Raw genomic sequence first — 23,647 nt, 5'->3', positions numbered from 1 at the left:
TGCAAAAACTGAAAACAAATGTTTGCGCAAGTTGTTGCTGAGCGAATTTGAAGCCACATCAATGGACAGTAAAGAGGCACATGACTGTTGTGTTGTTTGTCATTCAAAATGTCAATGTGTTGGACAAGTGTGCCAAGTTGATCTGCTTAAAGTAATAACAGAGGAAGCCCCCAAAAAATTAAAACAAGAAAACAAGAAATGTTGACCCCACTCAAAAAGAGGAGTTAAGGGAACTCCTTGACGACTATCAGGCAGAACTGAAAAAATGGTGCCGTGGCTATGTTTTGTCCTCTGAAAGCAAAACAGGATTTTCAAATTCACTGACCAACTCGGTTTTAAAAACTTGCAAGTATATTTTTTCTGTAGATGATGTCATTGATCTAAACCCAGTGTTTTCAAAGCATCATGCCTATGACATCTTGCACATGATCAGAGATGTTTCTGAAGATTTTGAAGTGAATGAACCAAGTGACTTGGAGAACCAAGAATTTTTTCCTTATGATGCTGATTTGGAATATGGAGGAATTTATGAAGAATCGGGAAGCACCGGTGAGGAAGACTTTATGGCTCCTGACAGCTCTGAGCTGTCAGGAGTTGTGGAGCTCGACTAAGGAACAATGAGTTCTAGTAACTTTGCAATAGTAGGCAAATTTAGGACAGCAAATGCCAATACAAAGCTTGAAATTGATAATCACAAGTAATCGGTCCAACATATGTAATAATGGAGAGATTTAGAGTCATGTTTACAACAAACAACTGATTTCATTTGAGAATTTATCTAAAACACATTTGTAGGAAATAAGCACGTACCAACGACCCAACACAATAATATCCCTAAGGATGAAACTGGCATGAAACTACCTTTTTCTTATATAAGCAACGAACAATAAAAAACAAGGAATATTATAATATAAGGTCATTTGCCATCAACGTGACTCTGAATCTTTCTAATAATAAGAATAGACAAATGCATGATTGAAAGCAATGACCATTTTTTCTGTATTTTATTGCCCTATTCATAGCAACAAAAAAAGAATGGTCAAAGCAGAGAGAAAGTTCTAGATAAGAAAGTAAAAAAAACACTGTGACAAAAACAGAGGGCTGTCACTGAGATTTAGTATCGCCAGGTAAAACAAAAAATTAATGGTATGCAGATATCTGAACAATTAAAAAATGATCTTTTTCCTACTTTTCCTTTGTTTTCTATAAGCCATTCTTGTTGTAGCTAGGAGAAGCGTCAGTCCTGGAATCCTGATATGTAAATTTGGACATCAATATTTTATAATGTAATGATGAATAATAAATTATTATCCAAAACTCCAGTTCTTAAAGAAAATAATACAATCTTTTAACCTTCTTTATCTTAACTGATTGTGACCGTAATTATTTGAAACTTAAGAGTAGAAGGCAACATATTTGGCTTTCTTTTTCTCGTACTTCATGACATGAAATGGATATGCTACATGTCAAACTTGAATTCAGGTTAAAATCATTTAACCAAGGTTGACTTTATATTTCCTTTGTCTCCTTGTCCTAATTATTTATGAGTAATGGGACCGGGAATCAAAGAATAAGGGAATCGACAGAGGACACCTTATTCCAAACTGGTGGCCAATTCTGCCCTTCATGTGTGATTTATGATAATTGCCTTGAGGCTTAAAAGCAAAATTCAGCAGGAAAAAAATGCCGACAGGGCATCCTTAAAGAAATGCACAAGAACAGTTATATTGTTATTAAGTTGTCATGTCGGAATTAGGTGTTTCTATGGTTTTCAATATATCACTTGTGGAGAGTATAATCCCAGGGGGGGAGGGGTACTCGCTTGTATAGGGCACATCGATATGCTCTTATATCCATTGAGTGGAGTTCTTGCACCTTATTGGTTTGAAAACAGGTATACATTTTGTCTGAAATCCAAATAAGGAGGAAAGAAAGAGACATGCACATTAGGAATGGATTTCAAGAATTTTTTGTTTCCGCTCTAATCGAAGTAATGATGACATAATTTCTGCCCAAAGTCCAGGTCTGAAAAGTGGTGTAGGTGGGAACCAGGCGGCACACCCCCACCAAAAATTACCAGGAGTACCCTCCTCCCCCTGGGAGTATAATAATCTCAAATTAGTACACTTTAAATTGACTCCAATTTATGCAATTCCTTTTTGTGTTGGCTGATCCATTTGTTTAAGGATGTCAAATCAAGACCCTTGATTAGCCTGTCCCGGAAGTTGGCAAAGATGCGATACTCCCTTTCAGGTTGTGGATCAAACTTAAACATACTTCCCCTTCGGTGAAACTCGTCCACTAAAAGTTTGAAATCAGCCCCTCTTTGCTGCATCTTGTGATGCCCACTGGGTCTTTCAATACCCTGCATATGTGAACAACAGGAGCTTTTGGCCTGTTAACCTCAGCTACATTTTCTCTGATGATTTCCTGCTCATCAGACATGACAAATGTGGCCAGCATGTTTGTTATGCGACTGTAGAGCCACACTCTTCTCTTCTCTCTTGATGCCTTCAGTATGTCTGGTGGGATGAAAGATTCTGCCTTGTCATCAAGACTTTCCATACCGAAGTGAGACATTGCTGCCGCTGTAATTAGAGCATCGGTCTCCAAATTTATAAAGTCCTTACAAACGTTAAAATTATCAAGAACATTTGCAGTCTTTGAATTACAGTTGTTTACGACGTTCATGTTTGAGCACATAGTTCCAATGTCATTGGCTGAGGAACTCTTAAAGAAGATGTCATACAATACCTGGAATTTGAGATATTAAAAGGTCAGGGTAGAGATTACAAAAGCCATTCCAAAACGTATAGTGTGGCTTTCTCAAAAAATGTTACAGTTAGGAAAACAAAGTGTCCACAATCGCGCTATTTACGTGAATCACAACGTTATTTATTTTGCTATGATTCATTTTTCCGTTATAAGGCTTAATATTATCTTAAGATGTTATATTAATAAACACATCACAATAATAATTAAAATACATAGTCAAATAATATTAAAACAATAATTTTAAACAATTTGCCTTATCCCTATTATTTAATAATTTTTCTAAATTAATTATGGCTAGGAGACAAGGTTAAATCCATGTTTATTTATTTTTTATTTTTTAATTTCTTTTTTTAATGTAGGGTTGATTAAGATCAAGTTCCTTTGTCTCCTAGCCCTAATTATTCTTGAATGAGGGCTTAGGTGGCAAGGGATTTTGAGAATCAACCTAAAAAATTTTAACCTGAATTTATATTGGACCTGTAACATCTTCATCTGACCTGATATAAAATACGAATTGCATGCCAGTCTTAAACTTTGCTGATAAAGCCCTCAAGACGTTCAAATTCGGTATCGCCATCGCAAATTTCCCTTTCGTAAACGGTCCTTGCCATTTGAAACGGTCGATGCCATTTCTCAGAACGGTCGTTGCCATTTGAAACGGTCGATGCCATTTCGAAAACTAGCCGAGCAGACGACAGCCCTCGTGAATAGCTCGTACGCGGTTGGCACGCTCGGACGTCACTTCCGGGCAGTGTTGTTTACAAGATGGCGGAGCAGCAATCCACGTGCGCGAGAGTTGAGCCAGCTGAACCAGAACCAACCCATTCTTCTTGTGCAGAAACAAAACAAAAATCAATTAAGAAGCCAACGGGGTGGAACTCCTTTATGCAGTCAGTTGCGGTGAGTTTGTTTTGTATTTCCCGAAATATTCAATCATTTTCAGCCTGGATAAAGTGCTTGTTCATCCTTTACATCCGATTACAAGTGATTAAGATTAAGTCATCAGAAATCTCAGTGAAAAATAAACCGCATGTAAAATTTTCGTTTATGTCATTAACAAATATGTTATCTATAAGTGTTGCACTTATATTCGTTATTCTTGTGGACCTTGAAATTACATTCGATATAAGCTGATATAGTTTCCTCGTTCTTTGTATCATTCCACAGCCAGATGTCAAGGAACAACTTGGAAAGGGGGCAAGAATCGGGCAGGTTTCCAAAGTGGTTGGCAATATGTGGAAGAAATTGCCGACAGACAGACGAAAGGTTAGTTATAAACTTATAACATTTCGAGTGTTTGTGTATTAACCCTGGCCCATTTCAGTGGACTGCTATGTGGTTTACATGGCTAACTTTGTAAGGACCGAGAGTGTAAATGTTCTCGTCAAACTTTCCAATTAAAAGTATTTTAGGTTATGAATGTTGATCTTGAATCAAGCTGGGACCTCAAGCTGAATGTCAATTTTGTAATATAATGTTCAGACTTGTTATTTTTCCAGAAAGAACTCTAAAATATACCTAGGGGATAGCATGGCCCATTATAATGTACCAATTAATTTACCCTAAAATTTAATTAGAAATAACCTACATGTGGCGGATGCAGGTTTTGAGGAAAGGGGGGAAGGGGGGGGGGGTGGGGGCAAGGGGGTATTATCCTCAAAAAATTATGATAGAGGGTGAAAAAAAACTGTCTTTGCAATCTAGTTTATATAAAAATAGAGGGGATCATAAACACACGATTGTTCCCTAATATATTTACCCCCTTTTAAAATATCATGCTATGATCTTCATAGGACTGGAAAGATAAAGCACAGAGCTTGAGGGAAGACCTTGATATGGGAATAGCAGAGATAAAAAAATGTCCAACCTGCAGCACCCAGTTCACAAGGGAGAAGGACTTTAAATACCACCAGAAAGGTTGTCATGAGTGCATTTGCGAGGAATGCAATGAATCGTTTGACCATGAGCAAAAGCTAAAAAGGCATAAAGACAAGAAACATAAAGACAGCTACAAGTGTGATCATTGTCAAGACTTTTGCTGAGAAACGAAATCTTATAAGACACCAAAAGTCACATGTTTAGTTAACCTATCCTGCATTTAGTGATTTTAATTGGAGATGATTTGAAAGGACTATTGTATCAATCTATAATACATAATTGTTTTTGTTTTTAAATTATTATTATTATCGATTTTTGAAATTAATTGTGGTCATTGCAGCACATGTACATCATGTTACTGTTCAAACGAAATTTTCAATCATTACAAATGTTGTGTTAGACTTTAACAGGAAAAATGAATTAAAACTTATTTACAATGTCAAAACCTCAATCTTTTTAATAACCTTGTTGTTCAGGGGCAGATCCAAGGAGAGAGGTTTTTAATCTAGGCAATTTGCCTTAAGTGAAGTTCCCTCTATGTTAAACATTATGCGAACATTCCATTGTTTATTCACTAAGATTTCTCTGTTTTCCTATTTTTTCCTTTGCATGTGCTTTGTCTTGGATTTCATAGTATGGGACCCAGACTTCTTACTACTTTTAGTGTTTGTTTGTACTGCTTTAGCCAAGTCATGGCTGCGCTTCCTCTTGGAGGTGGGTTCTTGAAGTTGTACTGGTCGCCCTTTTGATACAACCTGACGGCTTCCACTACCACACTTTCGTTTTCTGTTGGGCTAGACTCGGATCTTTTTTCCATTTCCGGTTTTTTTCACCTCACTGGACCCAAAAGTAAAAAGAGCGCTTGCCAAATTAGAATGCATAGATCTAGCAGCGGTTAAGGATGTTACCCTTTTTGCGAACCTGATTACACCTTTAGCCAAATTAAGGTCTCTTGAGCTTTGGAGCTTTTGAATTATTTGTTCACAAGAGTTTCTCAACAATTGTTCAGCATTTGCAATGGAATCATCCTCATCATCATCATTGCTCTGTATTGGTTCAGCAGTGCAGCAGCTTGGCCCTTGTTGTGCTGTTTCCATACTAGTGGATGCCTCTGTTACAAAACCATTAGAACCATCAGTTTGTGATGTTTGTCCCGCATCACTAGAGCGTAATGGCTTATAACAAGCAACAGGAAGTGTCTTTCCTATCGCTAGCCAGGCCAATTTCTGCCTGTCATGTGGATTACTGACTGGAATGAAGTTTATGCAGTCTGCTAGATTTGCCACCCACAGGACATACTGGTGTTTGCATGGGCTCCCGTCTTTACCAACCGTGCAGCTACATATCCCAAGAGTCATGTCCACTGTATAACTGACAAAGAACCAATGAGACACTTCATAAATATCTCAATACAACTGGAATTTTTGTTTTTCAATCTGTAATAGATACATTCTAGACCTTCAACTGGTTGATCCACTAAGATATTAATGGCAATATTCCTAACAGCAGAGTAAGGGCTTGCTCTTACTCTGCTATAAAAAACTCAATAACCCTGCCAAGAAGGGAAATTACTAAAGGTACCCCACCCCCTGGACAATATATTACTCATGTTTTGGTCTTCCTTATGCTAAATCAACATCCTTGAAATGCAGCATATGGATGAACTGCAGGAATTATCTCATATGTTATGCATGTTATGTCCCCATGTTTTATGTATTTTTGCTCCAAAGGGGAGGAGCCTAGAAACACTGCCCCCTCCCACCCCCTGCTTCCCCTATCAAGATAATTTGAATCAGACAATGGGGGAAAGATAGGAAAATAATGGCCACCCACACATGCCCTCTTGTACCACCAGAGCGTTATGCTATTGCGACGGCGAAGAAAAAACACTACTGACCTGTGACTGCTATCTGAAGAGCTTCCAACTTTGAATACATTATTGCCAAAGTTCTCTACAGTTGAGATGTAGGCATCAAGATCTTTTTTATCTGGGACTTTAAACCCTGTGCTTCCGTCTTTCCCTTTCCCAAAGAATCGATGTCTGTACGCGCCATCAAAACTCCCATCAGCAATACTAAGGAGCTTATTCTTGTAGTGATCTTCTAGATTAATAGTCAGCTTGTCTAGAAGCCCAACAACATTGTACTCTTTGGTGCGCTGCAGAATTACATCCTTAAGAACCAAAAACTGAGCCTCGGCAAAATTGTTGGTGTGGTTCCCTCTAACAGGCAGTTCAGTTCTAAAGCATAGAGCAAACGATTCTTTGTCATTGTATAGATTTTGCAAATAGCTGACTAGATTTGGGTATTTCTTGCAACGGCCATCATTCAAAAGTTCACTGAAGCAGTTCTCAAAATCTTGTTTTGTCTCGGCATATAAGGACCTCTTGAAAAGGGTGAGAAAATAGGGTCTATCTGCTTGGCTGATACTGTTCTTGCTCTCGTGAAGCCATCTCCAAAGTTGTTGGAGCATGTGGAAGATACAAAGAAGTAAAACAGATGTTAGCCAAACAGACTTCAGAGCATTTCTTTCCTCTTTACAGTTGTCTGTTAGGATGACTTGGGGGCCTTGTTCCCGACCACGACCATTGAATGCATACTATGGTAAACAGGACCGAAGCATTTCAAAGCCCAGTTTAAGTGTACGCTCCTGCTCATCACTGGTGATCAAGATGCCAAGTGGAAGTGCTCCAGATACATTGTTTGTGCACATTAAAAACACTTTAAGATTGTGCTCTTCTGTATTAGAAGTAGCATCAACAAAAACCATCTCACCAGACTGCTGCACTTCCTTGTGTACACGGTTCATGAGAGGCGTTACAATAGCAATTATAAGAGGCGTATCATCACCTTCATACATCTGGTAACAGGTAGTAGCTTCAGGGTTGTCTTTCTTGTATTGTTGAAGCCTTTCGGAAAGTCTTTCAAACATCATAACGCCCTGTCCACCATACCTATCCTTACCAAATTGCGTGTAGAGGTAACTAAAGTCCCTTTTTCTCGGCATAACTGCCCCATTGGCCTTTTTCCTGTGAAATTCCAATTCATCCTGACATGATTCTTTGAGTTCTTTCAAGTACTGTTGCCTTGCGGTTGCTGGTGTATGCCCACTTTCAAACAACTTCAAAACCCTTTCTGTGCACTCAGGAGAAAGGTCACGGAAATTAGAGGCCTCCAGAGTTTCAAGTGAATGGTTGTGTTCCCACTCTATGTCCACAGAACAACATCCCTCGCTGTCTATTTTGACTATCATCTGAAAGGGGCAATTGGTGTTCTTTACTCTGGCAGATGGGTTCAAGTACAATTTCTGCTGTGGATCTTTACTTGGACTCCAGTTGCGAGTGTTGTGTTGGCATCTATAGTAGTTTTGCAACACATAGCCGCTTGTTGGTGCCTTCTTTGTCTTTAACTTCACTGAGATGCTGTTTATCACTTCATATTCGGATATCCACTGCTCCAGGTTTTCTTTCGTTATATCTTCGGTCAAAAAGTGCACTTGGAACTTTTCTCCATTTCCTGAAATTGCCTTCAGGTAGTAAAATGAATCATCTGGAAGCGAAGCCAGAAAACTCTCCTTTGTAATTTCGGTCGATTCAAAAGATTTACTTTTCGATTCGACTTCTTTTATAGCTGAAGATATTAGATCTTTGAGAAAATTGTCGGGTTTGTCCGCCATTTTGATTTGATAAAAATCGCGATGGTTTGTAGGAAAGCTAGTCACGCATTGCTCTGATTGTCACACATGTCGTCGGAGAGAGTCGGAAATATCGGTTCCTTCTTGGCATCGACCGTCATGAGAAATGGCATCGACCGTTTCAAATGGCAACGACCGTTCTGAGAAATGGCATCGACCGTTTCAAATGGCAACGACCGTTTACGAAAGGGAAATTTGCATCGCCATCACTGCGTGCAGCCTTACAGTTGTTGGCCCTTTCATCAGTCAGTTGTCCTCCAATAAATAGGTGCTCCAGAATGGATACAACCTCTTCTGCTTCAACTGTCTGCTTGTCGACAGGTAGGTACTTGTCATGCAGCTCTTGAAGGATGTCCATTATCTCTTCATTCACATTTTCATTTTTCAAAAGAAGTTCAAGTGGTAGCTGCAGTAAACTGGAAATGAAGATGAGATTTCATTATTCTCTTTCTATCAATAAAAAAATATTAACATCCAGCATGAGTTGAATAGCAAGGTTGTGCTCCAGCTAAGAAAATTGAAGGGGGCAATTTGTAAATCTTTTCTGAAATTAGGTTATGTATTCTGTTTGGCAAGGAGCAACAGTAAGATGGTGGGGGCCAGCAGGGTGCTGATAGACCACTCACTCACAGCCTCTTTCTATTAGTCTATGGCCGTTTTTCATAAGTTGTAAGACAGTTTTATGCAATAATGTAATAGCTTTTTTGTTTATAGAATTCACAGTATTTTAGTAATCTAGCATAGTCCCTTATTCGAAGTTGAATATTTACAAATCGGAGGCCTTATTTATTTTCTTAGTCCATCCCCCAAGGTTTAAATAGGCACCATGACCATAAATTGTATGCTTGAAAACCTTAAAAGCTGGTACAATGATAAATTGTTATTAACTAACACTTCACATACTGTATAATCAGCCTTAATATGAAGAAAATATTAAATGAATACTTACTTGATCTGATTTTTCTTTCATCACATCAGAATACTCATGAAGAATATGCTTTACAACAATGTCTTTAAATTGTGAGAATGCGGGGATATTCCTTACAATTACACGTGTTGCTAAGGCAGTTATGTTCTGGAGATATGCTTCGTTGTCTTCAGGCGACGGCAAAAATTCCACCTTCTCCAATTCTAGAACAGACTTGACAGGATTGTCATTGGATAGATGGTTTGCCAACACACGATTTTTCACTGCATTTAAGTTAACCCAGTGGATGCTATTGTTTTGATTGGATGCTGACATGTGTTTCACTTTCACCATAAGATCCAAGTTATCACCTGTAATTTGGAATGTTGGGGGATGTTGAAGTAACACCTTTTCCTCCAACTCCTTCAATGCTTTTAGACATAAAGGCATGTTCGTTTTCACTATTTCATCCACAAGAGAATCAAAAACTTGCTTGTCAAAATTGTTACCTATTTTTAATCGCACTCTTTCTTTAACCTCTCTGACTTTAAGTGATGCTCCATCCTCCACGTACCCTGCAGTACGACGTCATCACCATGACTATTTGACAAAACTGAATGAAAGGTTAGGCCAATGTCTGCTACATTGATAGTTGCCATGCCCCTGGGTATTATTTCCATTTCTGCCTCTTCAACTACTTCAGTTAAGGTTGACAATACTTTTTCCTTCTTGCAGCTGTGCTCAAGGTTGCTTTTCCACTCACACACCAACTTATCAAAGTCTTGGCCAAACTCATCAATCTTTTTTAAAATCCGCCAATGGCTCATACAAATTCCCCCAACGACTGCACCTCTTGTAAAACTACAAGCAGAAATATTTACTTTTTGTAAGATAAATGGAAGTGTCTGAAATTAATTTCTTTTTTTTTTTCATGGTCTATTTAAGCCACATCGAACAATTCATAATACAAATGATAAAATTATTATGGAACTGAATTCATGAACATTAATAATAATGAATGTTTGTGCTCAACAAGTTAAAATAGATATAACCTATAAAACTGTCTTTAAGTCATTTTGGATGCACCACATCACACTTTAAAGGGAATAATATATATATCTGTTTTTGAGCTCCTCCATGCCACAACAAAACAGATAGACGATAAGCATTAGCAGTCATTGAAGGATTACGGCACTTCAGCAAAATGGAACTTGCCATGCTAATTGAAGGAGTTGTTCTTTGTTTATTTTTGTTTGGGTCACCCCTTTGACTTGAGGATGCAGCAAGCAGGCAACTGTAAAATGTGGGTGCTTTCTCCTGTAGCTCATTCACAATATCTTGATCCTTTAAGCTTATTATGCTTTCAAGTGATGTCTTGGTTAGTATAGAAGGTGTCTTTCTACTACACAAGCCACAGCATTCCTCCTGAACTTGTTTTTCAACTTTTTTGACCACTCGGGACTGGAGTTCTTTAGAGTTCAAAACAGCATTAACAACACAGTCACTGGTTCCACACACCATACCTGGAGTGAGAGCACGGAGCGTACTTGAGCGGATGCAGAAGTCGGTCATCTCAAACACTTTAAACATTGCCAGAACATTTAAGATAAATACTTAGTTAGGGCGCTATGGACTTCAGTTTTTAGGTTTTTGTTTTTTCTCTAGAAATCTAGAAACACAAGCTTGCTGACGTTTTTACTTAGATTTTTTAGAACATTAGAGTTTGATATTATTATAAATAAGTGTTTAGTAGAGATAGCGAGGGTTTTACAGAGTATCAGAATTTACTAATATTCTAAATTGGCTTTTTAAGTAGAGAGATTTATATCACTATGTATAAGCTTTTAGTAGAGATAGCGAAGGTTTCACAGAGTATCAGAATTTAATAATATTCTAAATTGGCTTTTTAAGTAGAGAGATTCATATCGCTATGTATTTTAGGATTGTATTAGGTTTCGTATCGACTTTTTTTTACTAATAAGTATAACTTCTCAAGTGGTGTAGGTTACGCTATGCGCCCTATACTACTCATAGTGTGGACAGCATTCCAAAGTTTCATACTGCGACATAATAATAATAACAATGACAATACATTTTTGCAAATGTGATTGCACTGACAAAACACATTATTTTATTCCTCTAGACTACCAACAACCAACAAGTGCAACAACAAGTACTTTCTACACAGACTGGATCTTCTGACAGTGGTAAAAAATCATTACTCAAATTTTGAATAATTATTATAGATCTACTGTGGATGCATGCGAGGAAGTTGTCCACCTCAAGATGTCCTTCCTGAAGAAAATAAATAAAGCCTTTTGATCCTTTAAACCCAATCATTTTCTTTTTTACAGAACATAAGCAATGGTTCCTCATTTCCATAGGAGGTTATGGAAGAAACATTAGAGATACAAAAGATGATTTCTTTTCTTTTTGACAACCTATCATTAGATGGTTTTGTCCTTTGGTTTTAATGATTATCATTACTTTTTTAACTTGCAGCTCATCTGCCAGAAATGGAATGTGAAATAACCCACGTGAATCGTTTTTCTTCCTTTACTTGGACGATCTCCTGTTTCCCAGTTTTGATACAGTGGAACCCCGCTAATGCGACCACCGTTGGGCCATAAAATCCTGGTCGTAATAACGAGGTGGTCGCATTAACGGGATCTTCAAAATAATAAAATGCCTCAATGGTTTTACGTTTGGTTTGAAAGAATATGGCCGTAATAACGAGGTGGTCTTCTAAACGGGATGGTCGTAAGGCGGGGTTCCACTTGAGTTTGTTAGTATTTTTTTTTTTTTAAGAAAGTTGCTGATATTGAAGAGGGTGTTATCCTGAAAGACTTGGCACCAGCTTTGACGTGGGGGAAATATTTGTGTACCTCACACTGTTGCATTGACATAGAAAGCAAAAAAGACACAGTATTGTGGAAACTGCCAAAAAAAGATGCAACAGATCATTTCCTTCCTCCATCATCATCATCAGCTGACTTTGATTCAGGATCTGAAGATGAGGATGAAGATGAGGATGCAGATGAAGAGGAAAATGAAACACCAGCTGCAGTGAGGTCTCATTGTCTGCCATTCAAGGTTATGGGAATTTGCTATTCTACAGATTACCAGAGAGCATTAGAAGAAGCATTTGATTATATGTATGAACATAACAGGCCTGTTCTTGCAAAATTAGTTGTTGAGCCAGATAACCCTTATGACAAAAATTCAATTGCTGTGTATATTATGTCATCTGAGGAATATCAAAAAGTTAGTTACATAGCTCGTGAACTAACTAAATTTGTGCATCCACTTCTAAAGGACCCATCCACTGAGGTAAACGTAAAGAGAATCCGTCAGGATGCAACATACCAAATGGTTGGGTTTTACTTAACAATTGAAATCACCAAAAAGGGCGTGTGGGAAAAGGAAGTAATAATAGCCAGTCGTAAAGTAAGGTAATGATATAATTTTAAATCTGTACAATAATTATTGTGATGATACAGTCAAATACACTTTTTTTCACAAAACTGTCGTTCTCAAACCAAAAATTCCCTTGTGCAGTACAAGACAATGAGAAAAAAAAATCCAGACAATGATTATCTTTGTAAGTTTAAAATTATTACATAATTTATTGTTGTAAATAAAATCCCTTATTTTTTGGTTGAAATAAGTAACATCAGAAAGTTTTGAGTAAACATCAAATTTAAATGCAACACCAACAAGCAGATATGCTAAAACTTATGCAGCGGCAACAGCAACAAAGCCAACAGCAGTTACTCAACTCTCAAATGATGATGATGCAGCAGCAACAGCAGCAGTCCAAGGCTTTGATGGTGTTATCGGAAAAAATAATAAATAAGTTGTTCTTCAAGTGTCTACAAAGAAACACTTTCATATTCAATTGTTGTTGTGTTGTTATGTTGAACTTGAAGCTTTGCTTCACATAAACAGTTTCTTTTGAGTTATGTTATTCTAGGCCATTTATTTCCTTCAGTGTTAAAGTTGCTACTACTGTTTTAATAACATATATATTTCTGGAAGACAGAAAGAACATATTTTAAAGCCTTTTGTCATACAATATCTCTTTACAGTTCTTCAGTTTATACATTATCCGGCTTTTGTTTTGTTCTCAAGCTGTAAACTTAGAGTTAGCGAAAATAGTTTTGCAATGATGGAGGGTCAACACCAAAGTACTCAGCAGTTGTGTTGGAATAAAGGCAGGTTAAAGCGTTCGTAGAATTGCACAGACTATATAGCTCTTACCAACTTGACTTAAACCTATCCTCAAATTCTTTTTTTAAATCTAGAAATTTGAAATAGTTGATGTCTGCGAATAACCACTCTACAGATGCACGTACTGCACTCATTTTTTCTATGAAAATTTCCATTTGTCCGGTTAAAACCCCAACTCGGAAAGGAGCTTGGATGTGGATTCTAAGCGGGTAGGCTGGGTCACCATATAAACAAATTTCTCTGCCGGCTGGACAGAAAGCAAAATTTTCCAAATAGTCATACAGACCAGAAACTGACAACATTCGTCAACAAGCAAAGGAATGTCCCTCTTTTCCACTCGGAAATCGGCTTTACATTCAGCTGAGTCTTTATTCCTGAGGGAAAACTTTTCATACGCCGAGTGAGGAAAAGGAAGATTTCTCGGCCTGTATGTATCGTAAAGCAAAACAAACTCTTCTCCGTCTATGATTTCTTCTACTAGGCACAAAAAAAGCATTTCTTGGACTTTCTTAAATGATGCCATGGCTGTTTCTGCGGAAGAATTGCCGAAGAATCACACTGATAAAGAGCGGCTTGCAGCCGCGTTGTCTTGCATCGCGACGGAGATCTTAGCTTTACTTTTCGCGCGCAAACGACGGCGTTCTAGTTCCAGTCGTTTATCAGCCACTGCGTTCTAGAAGTCGTCACGTCCCAGATCTTAAAGTCCCTATTTTCCCTTGCGACAAAACGACAAAAGTCGAGATGACTTGGTGCGAGCCCTCAGTCAACACGGGACTGTTAGTCCTGTGGCTCTTTCTCTTTCCAGTAATGTACCTGAAGATGATTTTAGCAGTGATGATTACAGCCTGTTACAGCCTTCTTTTCCGCTGTCAAAAGCCAAATAGATTCCTTACAGCCATTGTAAAGGAGCTTGGGAAGAATATGAGTCAAGAGAGAGTAAAAGTAAAAATTGAGGAGAAGGACATACTGAACGCTGCATTGGCTCATTACAAAAGTCCTGAGTTTGATGTTAAGAAGGAGCTAAGAATTCAGTTCAAAGGCCAACCAGCAGTGGACACAGGTGGTGTTACAAGAGAATTTTACACAAAGTTGTTCCAAGTTATTGACAAGATGTTCTTTCAAGGTGGCAAATACAAGAGTCCTGTGTATAGTGCAGACATTGTAGCCTCCGGACTAATGTGATACTTTGGCACCGTGATTGTTCACAGTATTTTACAAGGTGGCCCGGGCTTCCCAATGTTGAGTCCTTCAGTATACTGTTACACTGCTTCTGGTAATATTGATGCAGCAATGGCCAAGATGAATTATGGAGATTGTTAAGCATTTCATTGACAAGGTACAAACTGGACATTTGAGTGCATTCTAAAATTACTGACTGAAAGATAGCCTGAAATTCATCCGATTGCTTCGAGTCGTTTTCTCCTCTCAACAATGTCTGAATCGACCGGCCCTTAATGCCGCCCAGTTACGTCACTCACTACCCGAAAACCGGGTAGTGATTTTGATTGGTTGATTGTCTAAACATTCGCATAATTATGTATAATTATGAAAAATTTTAGCGGAGTTGTCGCTTGATATTCAGCGGATCTCATCCCTGGCATTCTCTCATGTAGTTCAAACATTTCGATAAGCTTAATCTTTATCTTAAACAGGAAAATTACCCTTGTCTTCGAAACTGAAATGCTAAATTGAACTGTGAATGAAGAATCATTGCGGAGAGTCGGTAGGTTTTTTAATTGGAGCCGCTTTGTGGATTCGGCAGCCGGTGATTTCGTTTACGCGAAGTTTTCTGAGGTCAATATTATAATTCTACCTTCTTGCTATTTTTACCGTCAAGTGTAATGATCCTGTTAGCTTTTCTTTTCTGTTTCCTTGTTTCTTCTCTTCGTTAAGGACCAAATAGCTTCTTTTCAATTCAAGCAAATCATTGTATTTTTGAACTAAGTGTTCCGTGTGTGTTTATCAGTCATTGCGTGATTGCGACCGACTTTGATTATAGAATTCAGTACAACGGGTTCAGAGTTGTCCTGCATGCAGTTGATAGTTTGAACATTAAACATGAACAACGATCGAAAAAAATAAAGCAATTCTGTATCATGCAGTCATTTCCAAACGATATTTCTCGGTTTGCCACCTGAAAATCGTGTTTTACTTTTTGCATGATTTAAAGCAAAGGTCAAGGAGTAGTGACGTCGATTCAGACGTTACTGAGGGAGTAATAACGACTCGAAGTAATCCGATGAAATTCAGGCTAACTGAAAGAGAGCTTTTGATCAATTGAGCAGACTACAGTACTTTGATTGTGACTCAAACATCTTTCAATTCAGCTGAGTATAAAATCACTACAATGTCAAGTAACATCATCATCATGACCATAGCATTACAGTTCTTTTTGTAAAAATTATCTCAAATTTGTGCCTACTATAACATATGCAAATAATATGCAATACGCATGAGATACACATGTAATGATATTGCTAACAATCAGCACACCATAGCAATAAAATTACTACGTTAATATCATAGGTGACGAATTACTCCTTCATTTTGGCGCGAAATTTCAGCGTTAATTTGAAATTTCACATGTGAAATTACAAAATTGCCATGGCAACCCTTCTGTACGTCTCAGTGTCAAGATGGCGACGAAGTTTCAAAATGTCGTGAATAAAGATGTCAGGGCACAAAAAGACGCTTTAGAAAACCTGAACACACAAGAACATCAAGAAGGATTCGAACAGGTATTTTGCCGAAAAAGTCTGAAAAATTCTGAATTTTATAAGCCAAATTTAAGGTTTGACAAAGAAGACTGCTCAATATGTTGTCGGAGTGTGGCCTTGCTGTTCGGCTTCTGGCCATAAGCCACAGCGATTTTGAAAATGTTTTGTGAAATAAGGATGTTATTGAACAGTTGAAGATTTAATAACTGGATGTAATTTGGGCGCAGTTTCATGTTGAGAAAAGTGAAAATAACGAAAACAAAATCAGTGGCTGCATCTTTCATTTCTAGCTCGTAGTAGTCGTGTGTATAATATACTTGTAAGGACATGAGTAACTTCTTACGGACTGAAATATACTTTTATTTAATGGCTACCTTTTGACTAATCCGCGTGTTCTTTCCAGATATTTTGTTTTGCTTCGTAGCATAATACGAGTCATTACATGATGGTTGCCAAATTATCACGTAGATTCTTAAAACTGGTGACCCAAATGCGTGAATGCTTGAAAATGAAGGTGACGCAAGCCAATTTCATTAATCTGTACATAAAACATCAAAAAGATCAGTTTGAACTTTTAAGTAATCTTCTGGAAGGAAGAATATCCTTTAAAGATCTAAAATCAAAACGGCGAAGGGTGAGTTGCTACGTTATCTCATATAGTAAAACCAATTTTTGCATTCAAACCCTATTTGGCGAAAAAAAAAAACAATTTACAGGTCTAAACAGAGTATTTACTTACAGTATAGCATGAAAAGGAGGTTCAACAAAGCCAAGGGCCATCCGGCGGAAATATCAAAGAGGTAAATGCCAGAGTGTTGTGCATGAAAGCGAAATACCTGCATGACAGGAATGACATTGATTGCCATTTTAATTTTTTATCCCCTTAACTTGAGGAAAAAATCTCACGCTTAAAGAGCCAAAATGCAGACCTTCGAATGAAATTAGAGGAGGTAATAAAATAAAGCATGATTCGAAATTCTGCCATGTTTTCTATGGACTAAATTCCAAGGCAGCGAAAACAGGATAGCCATCCCATTATATAACTATTTTCTCGTCATACGCCCATAAAGAAAACCTCATGTAGCGACAGGATTTAATGTTTTGCAAAGACTCGCATTTTAATACCGTACCATGGTTCACCCATGATTTTTTGTTTGTTCAATTTGTAGGCCATAGAGGAGCGAGACAAATAAGTAGACCAGAAAAACTGCAAAGGCGAATAAAGGTTCTCGAAAGAGAAAATGAAGACGTGCAGTATAATTTGAAAAGGCAAAAATTACAATGTTTATCCTTTGTTTTACTTCAAGAATCCGAATAGATAAAGCAATGATTTTTTTGTTCCTTTACTACTAGGAATTCCAGCAGTACAGAAATGACGTCCATGCGCTGGTAGACGAAAAAACTTCTCTGGGAGCAAGCTTTCTAAGCCATCACAGCCTTCATAGCGCTAGCGACGTTTCGTTGCCATCAGGAGAGGTACTTATCTAATTAGCTCGTTAGAAAGTCCCTATCCACTAGCATCCTTTGTACTCCACTAAGGCATGCGTTACAGGGAGTCCCCCACATGCTTATAATTAATTCATCTATTTGATAATTTTATCATTAGTATTAGATGTATTCAATCATTTCTAATATTCAATCAGTGGGATCCTTTAGAGATTAGAGAGTGAGAGCTCTATCATGGAAAATATTTAGCACAGACTAGAGGTAGTTTGAAATCTGGAGTTATTTGTTCCACGTGGTATAGCTGTTTCTTTTTTGAATGCAGTTGATATCAGACAAGCAAAATTCTGACCTTAAAAACAATTTTATTTCATTGTCTCCACAGTGTCTGTCGTCAGACCTGGAACACATAAGTACCAGCTCTGACGGTAGTAAAACTGACCACGACGATGATAACGTTCCTCGTACACAGGTTGCAAAAAAGCTAAGTCTTATTATTTTGGAAAACATGAATAACGAAACTAGAAAGAAAATTAATGTTTTTTTATTTCTTGTATGTTTTGTAACAGAAAAAGATGACGTCAACCTTAAAGACAAGCACACCTAGGGTAAGTCCAAGTAAGTTTGTTTGAGAAACATCAGCAAAGAATATCAAAAGGTGTCGCTGCTTTCCCTTTATTTTCAAAGGAAATATTGCTAATTAAAACAATTGTAGCCACTCATAATGTTTAAAGGCCCGCCAGAAGACGAAGAGCAGTCTTATGCCTGGCAATCAAGACAACACATATTCTCTTAAGGCGATACTTTCACAAAGAAAAGTACACTAATTCATTTCGGTTTCTTTTGTGGATGTAGCGCTTTGCTGGAAACAGACCACCAGATAATAGCACTGGCTCTAGCTCGTCTTCGAGTGAAGCGGTAATATCATAATATTATAGATACATAAATATATTTTTCACCTACAGTAGAAAACATCGCAGGCCTCACTTTCATTTTCTAACAGTCCTTGTACAGTGTGGAAAACGATAACAATCAAGCATAAAATGCTCATAAATAAGTTGCACTTTTGTATTAATTGTACTGTCTTTTGGATTCTTGAAGAATTCCGAGAGACAAATGAACAGTGAACCACCCCCCCCCCCCCCCCCCGAGATTAACACAAGCAGAGAAGCTGAGAACAGAGGCTAAATAATTTAAAAAGAAGATACGTAACATTGTGCTTATGACACTAATATATCGCTAAGTTCATTTTTGTTTGAGAGTGACGACCATAGTGTTCTAAATCTTACACACACGATTTACGGATTTGTTTAGCGGCAGCGCTTGAGTAATGCGAAATAGGATTATATCCACTAACTGCCACCAAAAAGACTCATGTTGGCTGTACAACAGTTATCAGATCAAGAACCATCACTGAGATTTGCATGTTTTCACAGTTTGTGAAAAACAAAACCACTCAACACCGTGAGACCGACAATGACTCGAGTACTTCAAAGGTACGAACTTTACTGTAAAGCTGCATTTGTTCTATTGCCAAGCTTAAAGTTTCTTGAACTTTCTGTCGAAACCAATACTAGCTAATCACTCTTTGATTTTTACAAGATTACCATTCACGAACCACAGCTAAAAGGGGAAAACGAAGTAAGACATTCTTGTCACCAAAAAAGTTACACTGAATTTGCTTCTGCTGTTGTTGTGTTCAATGTGTTATGACTTAGGCACTGACATTTTATTTTTCTTGCTTCTATCTAGCTCAGGCGGAAAGTACAGTAACAATTTCAGAACCCCAGGTCCAAGACGAATGGGTAAGTAACTTATTCCAACTAATTTTTGAAATATATAACTATTCACAGATCAAGGAGGGACCAGAAATGTGCTTGAAAATTATGCATCAATTACCTTTCCTATGACACATTTCTTTCATCCACCCTATTATTTTGTCAATATTCCTAATGTGTCAAACCCAACACTAAGTAAGTTTCCTTTGTTCTAGGATTACAACATTCAAGAACTGGTGCTGAAAGAGTGGGTTGCTGTGGCGTACGAAAAATTTCTATATAGACAAAATAAAAAAGAAATTTGCTAAAAAAGTGGGGGTAACGTTTCTAAAAGAGAGAAACAGAATTTTTCCGTGGCCTCAAAAAAGGGACTGGGATAAAGTAGCGCCAGAATTCATATTCTGTTCAATGTAGAGGTCATTGACGATAGTAAGAGTGTGCAAGTGAAAAACTTGACATCAATAAAAAGTAAATTTCGTGGTTTTTGTCGCAAATACTTTGGCAAAGAAAGCACATAAGTTAGGCTAACACATGTAGTTATTCCCTGTATTTGGAGTATTTTGGTGTTTCCTGTGTTCATGTTGCGGAACTGAAGAAGATGCATAGGGCCCGTTAAAAATGAGCCGGTGTTGTAAGTGACTGAATCTGTCCAGCCCGAATACGTATGAAATATTCTTTACCATAGTTAAAGTCAAGCATGCACACCAATTTCTCACTTTATCTGTTAATAAGGAATTGTCCAGATTCATCGTTGTTAACCCGAGACGGTTGTACCCCACATTTATGATTTTGATAGCCCGGCAGAGCATTATTTGAAAGACTCTGCTAAATATGTTGGCGGTTCAATTTTTACCCCTGGTTTATAGAAGTGTTTTTGTCTTTTGCTAGTGGGTATGGCAATCTGACAATTCTTGTTGCAAGTTTTTACACAATTTTAACGTGCTAAAATCGCAAAGTGGACCTAAAACAATTATGTATAATGCTTTATGTACCTATATTTACACACTAATTCACGATAAGTCATGGTTTTACTGCCATTAGAATGCTTAATGACTACACGTTGTAATCAAGGTGATCTACCGTAGCATATTTCACACAAATAACACAGTTTATACAAAAAGTTGATAAAATTCGTGATTACAGGAGAACAGAGATAAGGCGAAAAATGTTGCCCGATTGAAATTTCAAGCCCCAGTCACGGCTTTCTTATCGTCAACAAATTCTTCCCTCAGGAAAATAAAGTCTAACATGATATGTAGTATACTTAATATCATACTTACTTGAATAAATCACTGTATATACAAATTTGAATAAATGCAAGAATACGGGAATAATAAACAGTGAAGAAAGTGCAGCCGCAAAATGTTAATTAGCCAGTCAAAGTTAACAAGAGCAGAAAGGGCGTATTGTGTGCGTACCCCCTCTCCCACCTAAGCCGTCCTTTCATGGAAGAAAGCAGACAAGATTGCCATTAGGATTTGGGCAGAAAAAAGACAAAAGGTGAGTCCACTCAATGCCATTAATGTTACTTACATCCAATCACTTGAGATATCCATTCGTATGTTTTCCAGTATGGTAACTGGAATTGCATCTTATGACATTGTTATTAGGCTACTGCACATGAATGGAGAAAAGAAGGAAATATTTCACACACCCAGCAGTTAGCTCAAAACCATAGCCGGTAAATAACATATCTCTATTTGCTCATAAAAATGTACAATTGCTGGAAAAATTTATGAACACTGAACTGCTTGAAGTTTCTGAGTAGCTTACTGTCAATAAGTTAACGCTACAGATAAAAAAATTCACTTATTTTTACATTTATGGATAATACAACCGACTAGACTGGCACACAACAGGGTGGTCAATAGCTCGTGATCAAGTGTTACAGTTATTTGAGTGACTTTGCAAAGATCCTGAGTACATCGATGAGGTCAGCACCTTCGCAAAAAATTGCATTACTTCAGATTGCTCCCAAATTTGGCACAAAGGAAGTTAATAGATTTAGCCAATCACAGGCCAAGTTTCATGCCATATAAGGCAGTGGTGTTGGCATTAGAATTTTTAAAACGAGAGTGAAATGGCGTCCAGAAGTGGAACTTCGCGAAGTCGATTTACTGTTATTGAAGAGGCTATTCGGATGATCCAAGACCAAGAAAGTCGCACTAGAGGTTTGTTAAGTGATGAGGAAAGCAATCTTGATCAGCAGCCATATGATATGGACGAGAATCGGAGGTAAGTGCTTCGTTGAAGTTCGATGAGACTCGCTTTGCAAGTGCTCTGCGTGAAGAATGTTGTCTTCAACGGGCAGGTATTCATCGTTTGGTCACCCTTCCTGCAATCAAGACCTGTATTCTAGTTGAAATAGATCTCCAAGTTTAAATTTTTGTTCGTACAGTTGGATTTACTGGACCAAAGGTATACTTTTTTTTACATTTTGCCATTTGCTGGATGGGAGCGTAAGTCACGTGGGGACGCGGAGATTCTCATGGTGACGCGAACTTTGCGTGTTTCTCCTAGGCAACGCAATTCGTTCGCATTTTTTCCTTAGCAACGCTAGAGTTACAATTTTTTTTAAACGGAATTGTAGTATGTTGTAAAAAACCTTCCTATTTCTTTCTTCCCTTTTTTTTTTTAGCAAAGATTCAAATATTTCCTATATTTTTTCACTTGTGTATTTGTGTTTGAGTGAGGAGAAAATTTTGCTTCTCTTTCCTGTTTATTACCTGGCCACTTTAATGGATAATTATAGTTTGTGTTTTCTTTATTTGATTCTAAAGTGATGAAGATGCTGCTACAGGTGATAATGATGATGGTGCAGACATTCAATCTGTAGTGTTGCCTTTACCTGCAACACCTGCACCTCTTGCTACAGCTGCTTCTGCAGCTCCCCCAGCTGCCTCTGCAACTCTCCCAGCTGCCTCTGCAACTCCCCCAGCTGCACCCCTGGTTGCAGAAGTTAGTGCGGTTCTTACAGGTCAGTATTATTTTATTTTCATTTGTAGATAGTAATTCAATATAGCTGGTAGCTTGTGTTTTCTCTTATCGTCTTTGTATCATAACAATAATTCTGCTTCTTTTTATTGATCTGCTACTCCATTGCTATTTTTTTAAATCAAATATTGTTTGTTTCACTTATGATAAAGTAGTCATGGATTTCGAAAACATAGAAGTAGCCACCATGTTTGAATGGTGCTTATATTGAACCACTGAGTAGTGAAATGTATGTTTCTGTTTGTGTAGTTCGCAGGGTCCGTGTTGCTGATCGGCCCACTAACTCTGGTGCTGAATGCAGCAAAGGCCATGCTGCTGGTCGTAGCAGAGCTCGTGGTGGAGGCCATGGTGCTGCTGCTGGTCGATGTCCTACTGCTGATGATAGTGATTCAGAGGATGAGGCCAGTTTCAGGAGCTATGATGACGCTGATGATAGTGAAAGTCCTGTTCCACCCTTCGAACCATCGGGCACACCTGGCTTTCAACTCCCTGGATACTACGCAAGGGGCTCCCTTGCACGGTTTATTCTTTTTCTTAACTTTTCTTTACTGATAGTATGATAAATAGTATAGTTGATCACACAAATAATTACGCACAAGAAAAGATCTTTAGTGGTCTAGGCTCTTCCTACACCTTTTCTGATGGCAGCTGGCAGGACGTCACTGCCGATGAAATCAGAATGTTCATTGCAATTTTGATTCATTTCGGCGTTCACATCCGAGTTGATGTCCAGAAGAACTGGAATATGAAGACCCTCTCCCATGGTCTCTGGGCCCACTCAATCCTTTCCTGCACCAGGTATTCAACAATCTTAGCCATGTTGCATGTGGTAGATCCCGCAACAGAAGACCCTCAAAATAAGCTACGTAAGGTAGAGTCCTTCATAGAGGATTTTAAAAAGCTTTGTAAGGAATTGTATGTGCCCCAGAAATATGGCAATTGACGAGCGCATGGTTAAGTCTCGTCACAGGTCTGGGTTTCGCCAGTTCATAAAGGACAAGCCAACCAAATGGGGTATGAACTCTGGGTGCTGGCTGATAGTTCCAATGGCTATACCGTTGATTTTAACATCTACATCAGTAGAGCTGCAGGGCAAACTATCAGTGAACACGGGCTTGGGTATGATGTTGTCATTCGTCTTATGGCCCCCTACTTTGGGAAGGGATACCATATTTTTGTGGACAATTTTTACTCCACCCTTACCCTTTTTAAACATCTTCATGATCAGGGTA

At 38.0% G+C, this 23,647-nt stretch overlaps 1 protein-coding gene, 1 long non-coding RNA gene and 1 pseudogene across 2 annotated transcripts in view; 1 reads left to right on the top strand and 2 right to left on the bottom strand.

Moving 5' to 3' along the window:
• Positions 1-23,647, bottom strand: part of LOC140930768 (uncharacterized) — a 162,554-nt gene that overhangs the window by 124,943 nt on the left and 13,964 nt on the right. The gene's annotated exons all lie outside the window — the stretch shown is intronic.
• Positions 3,353-4,817, top strand: LOC140929538 (uncharacterized). The gene is made up of 3 exons (XM_073379295.1): positions 3,353-3,675; positions 3,943-4,041; positions 4,569-4,817. The coding sequence occupies exons 1-3, from the start codon at positions 3,541-3,543 to the stop codon at positions 4,815-4,817; spliced, it is 483 nt and encodes a 160-aa protein (XP_073235396.1). The 5' UTR covers positions 3,353-3,540.
• LOC140929537 (uncharacterized) lies at positions 5,255-8,437 on the bottom strand (annotated as a pseudogene).

Source organism: Porites lutea, chromosome 3 (assembly GCF_958299795.1).
Source record: "Porites lutea chromosome 3, jaPorLute2.1, whole genome shotgun sequence".
NCBI classification, from domain to species: domain Eukaryota; kingdom Metazoa; phylum Cnidaria; class Anthozoa; order Scleractinia; family Poritidae; genus Porites; species Porites lutea.
This window is presented reverse-complemented; position numbering and strand designations above follow the sequence as displayed.

Excerpts from the sequence above, each read along its gene's own strand:
- LOC140929538 (XM_073379295.1), top strand. The coding sequence starts at position 3,541 with ATGGCGGAGCAGCAATCCACGTGCGCGAGAGTTGAGCCAGCTGAACCA. Across the intron at positions 3,676-3,942 it reads CCTTTATGCAGTCAGTTGCG|CCAGATGTCAAGGAACAACT; the intron begins GTGAGTTTGTTT and ends ATCATTCCACAG. Across the intron at positions 4,042-4,568 it reads TGCCGACAGACAGACGAAAG|GACTGGAAAGATAAAGCACA; the intron begins GTTAGTTATAAA and ends TGATCTTCATAG.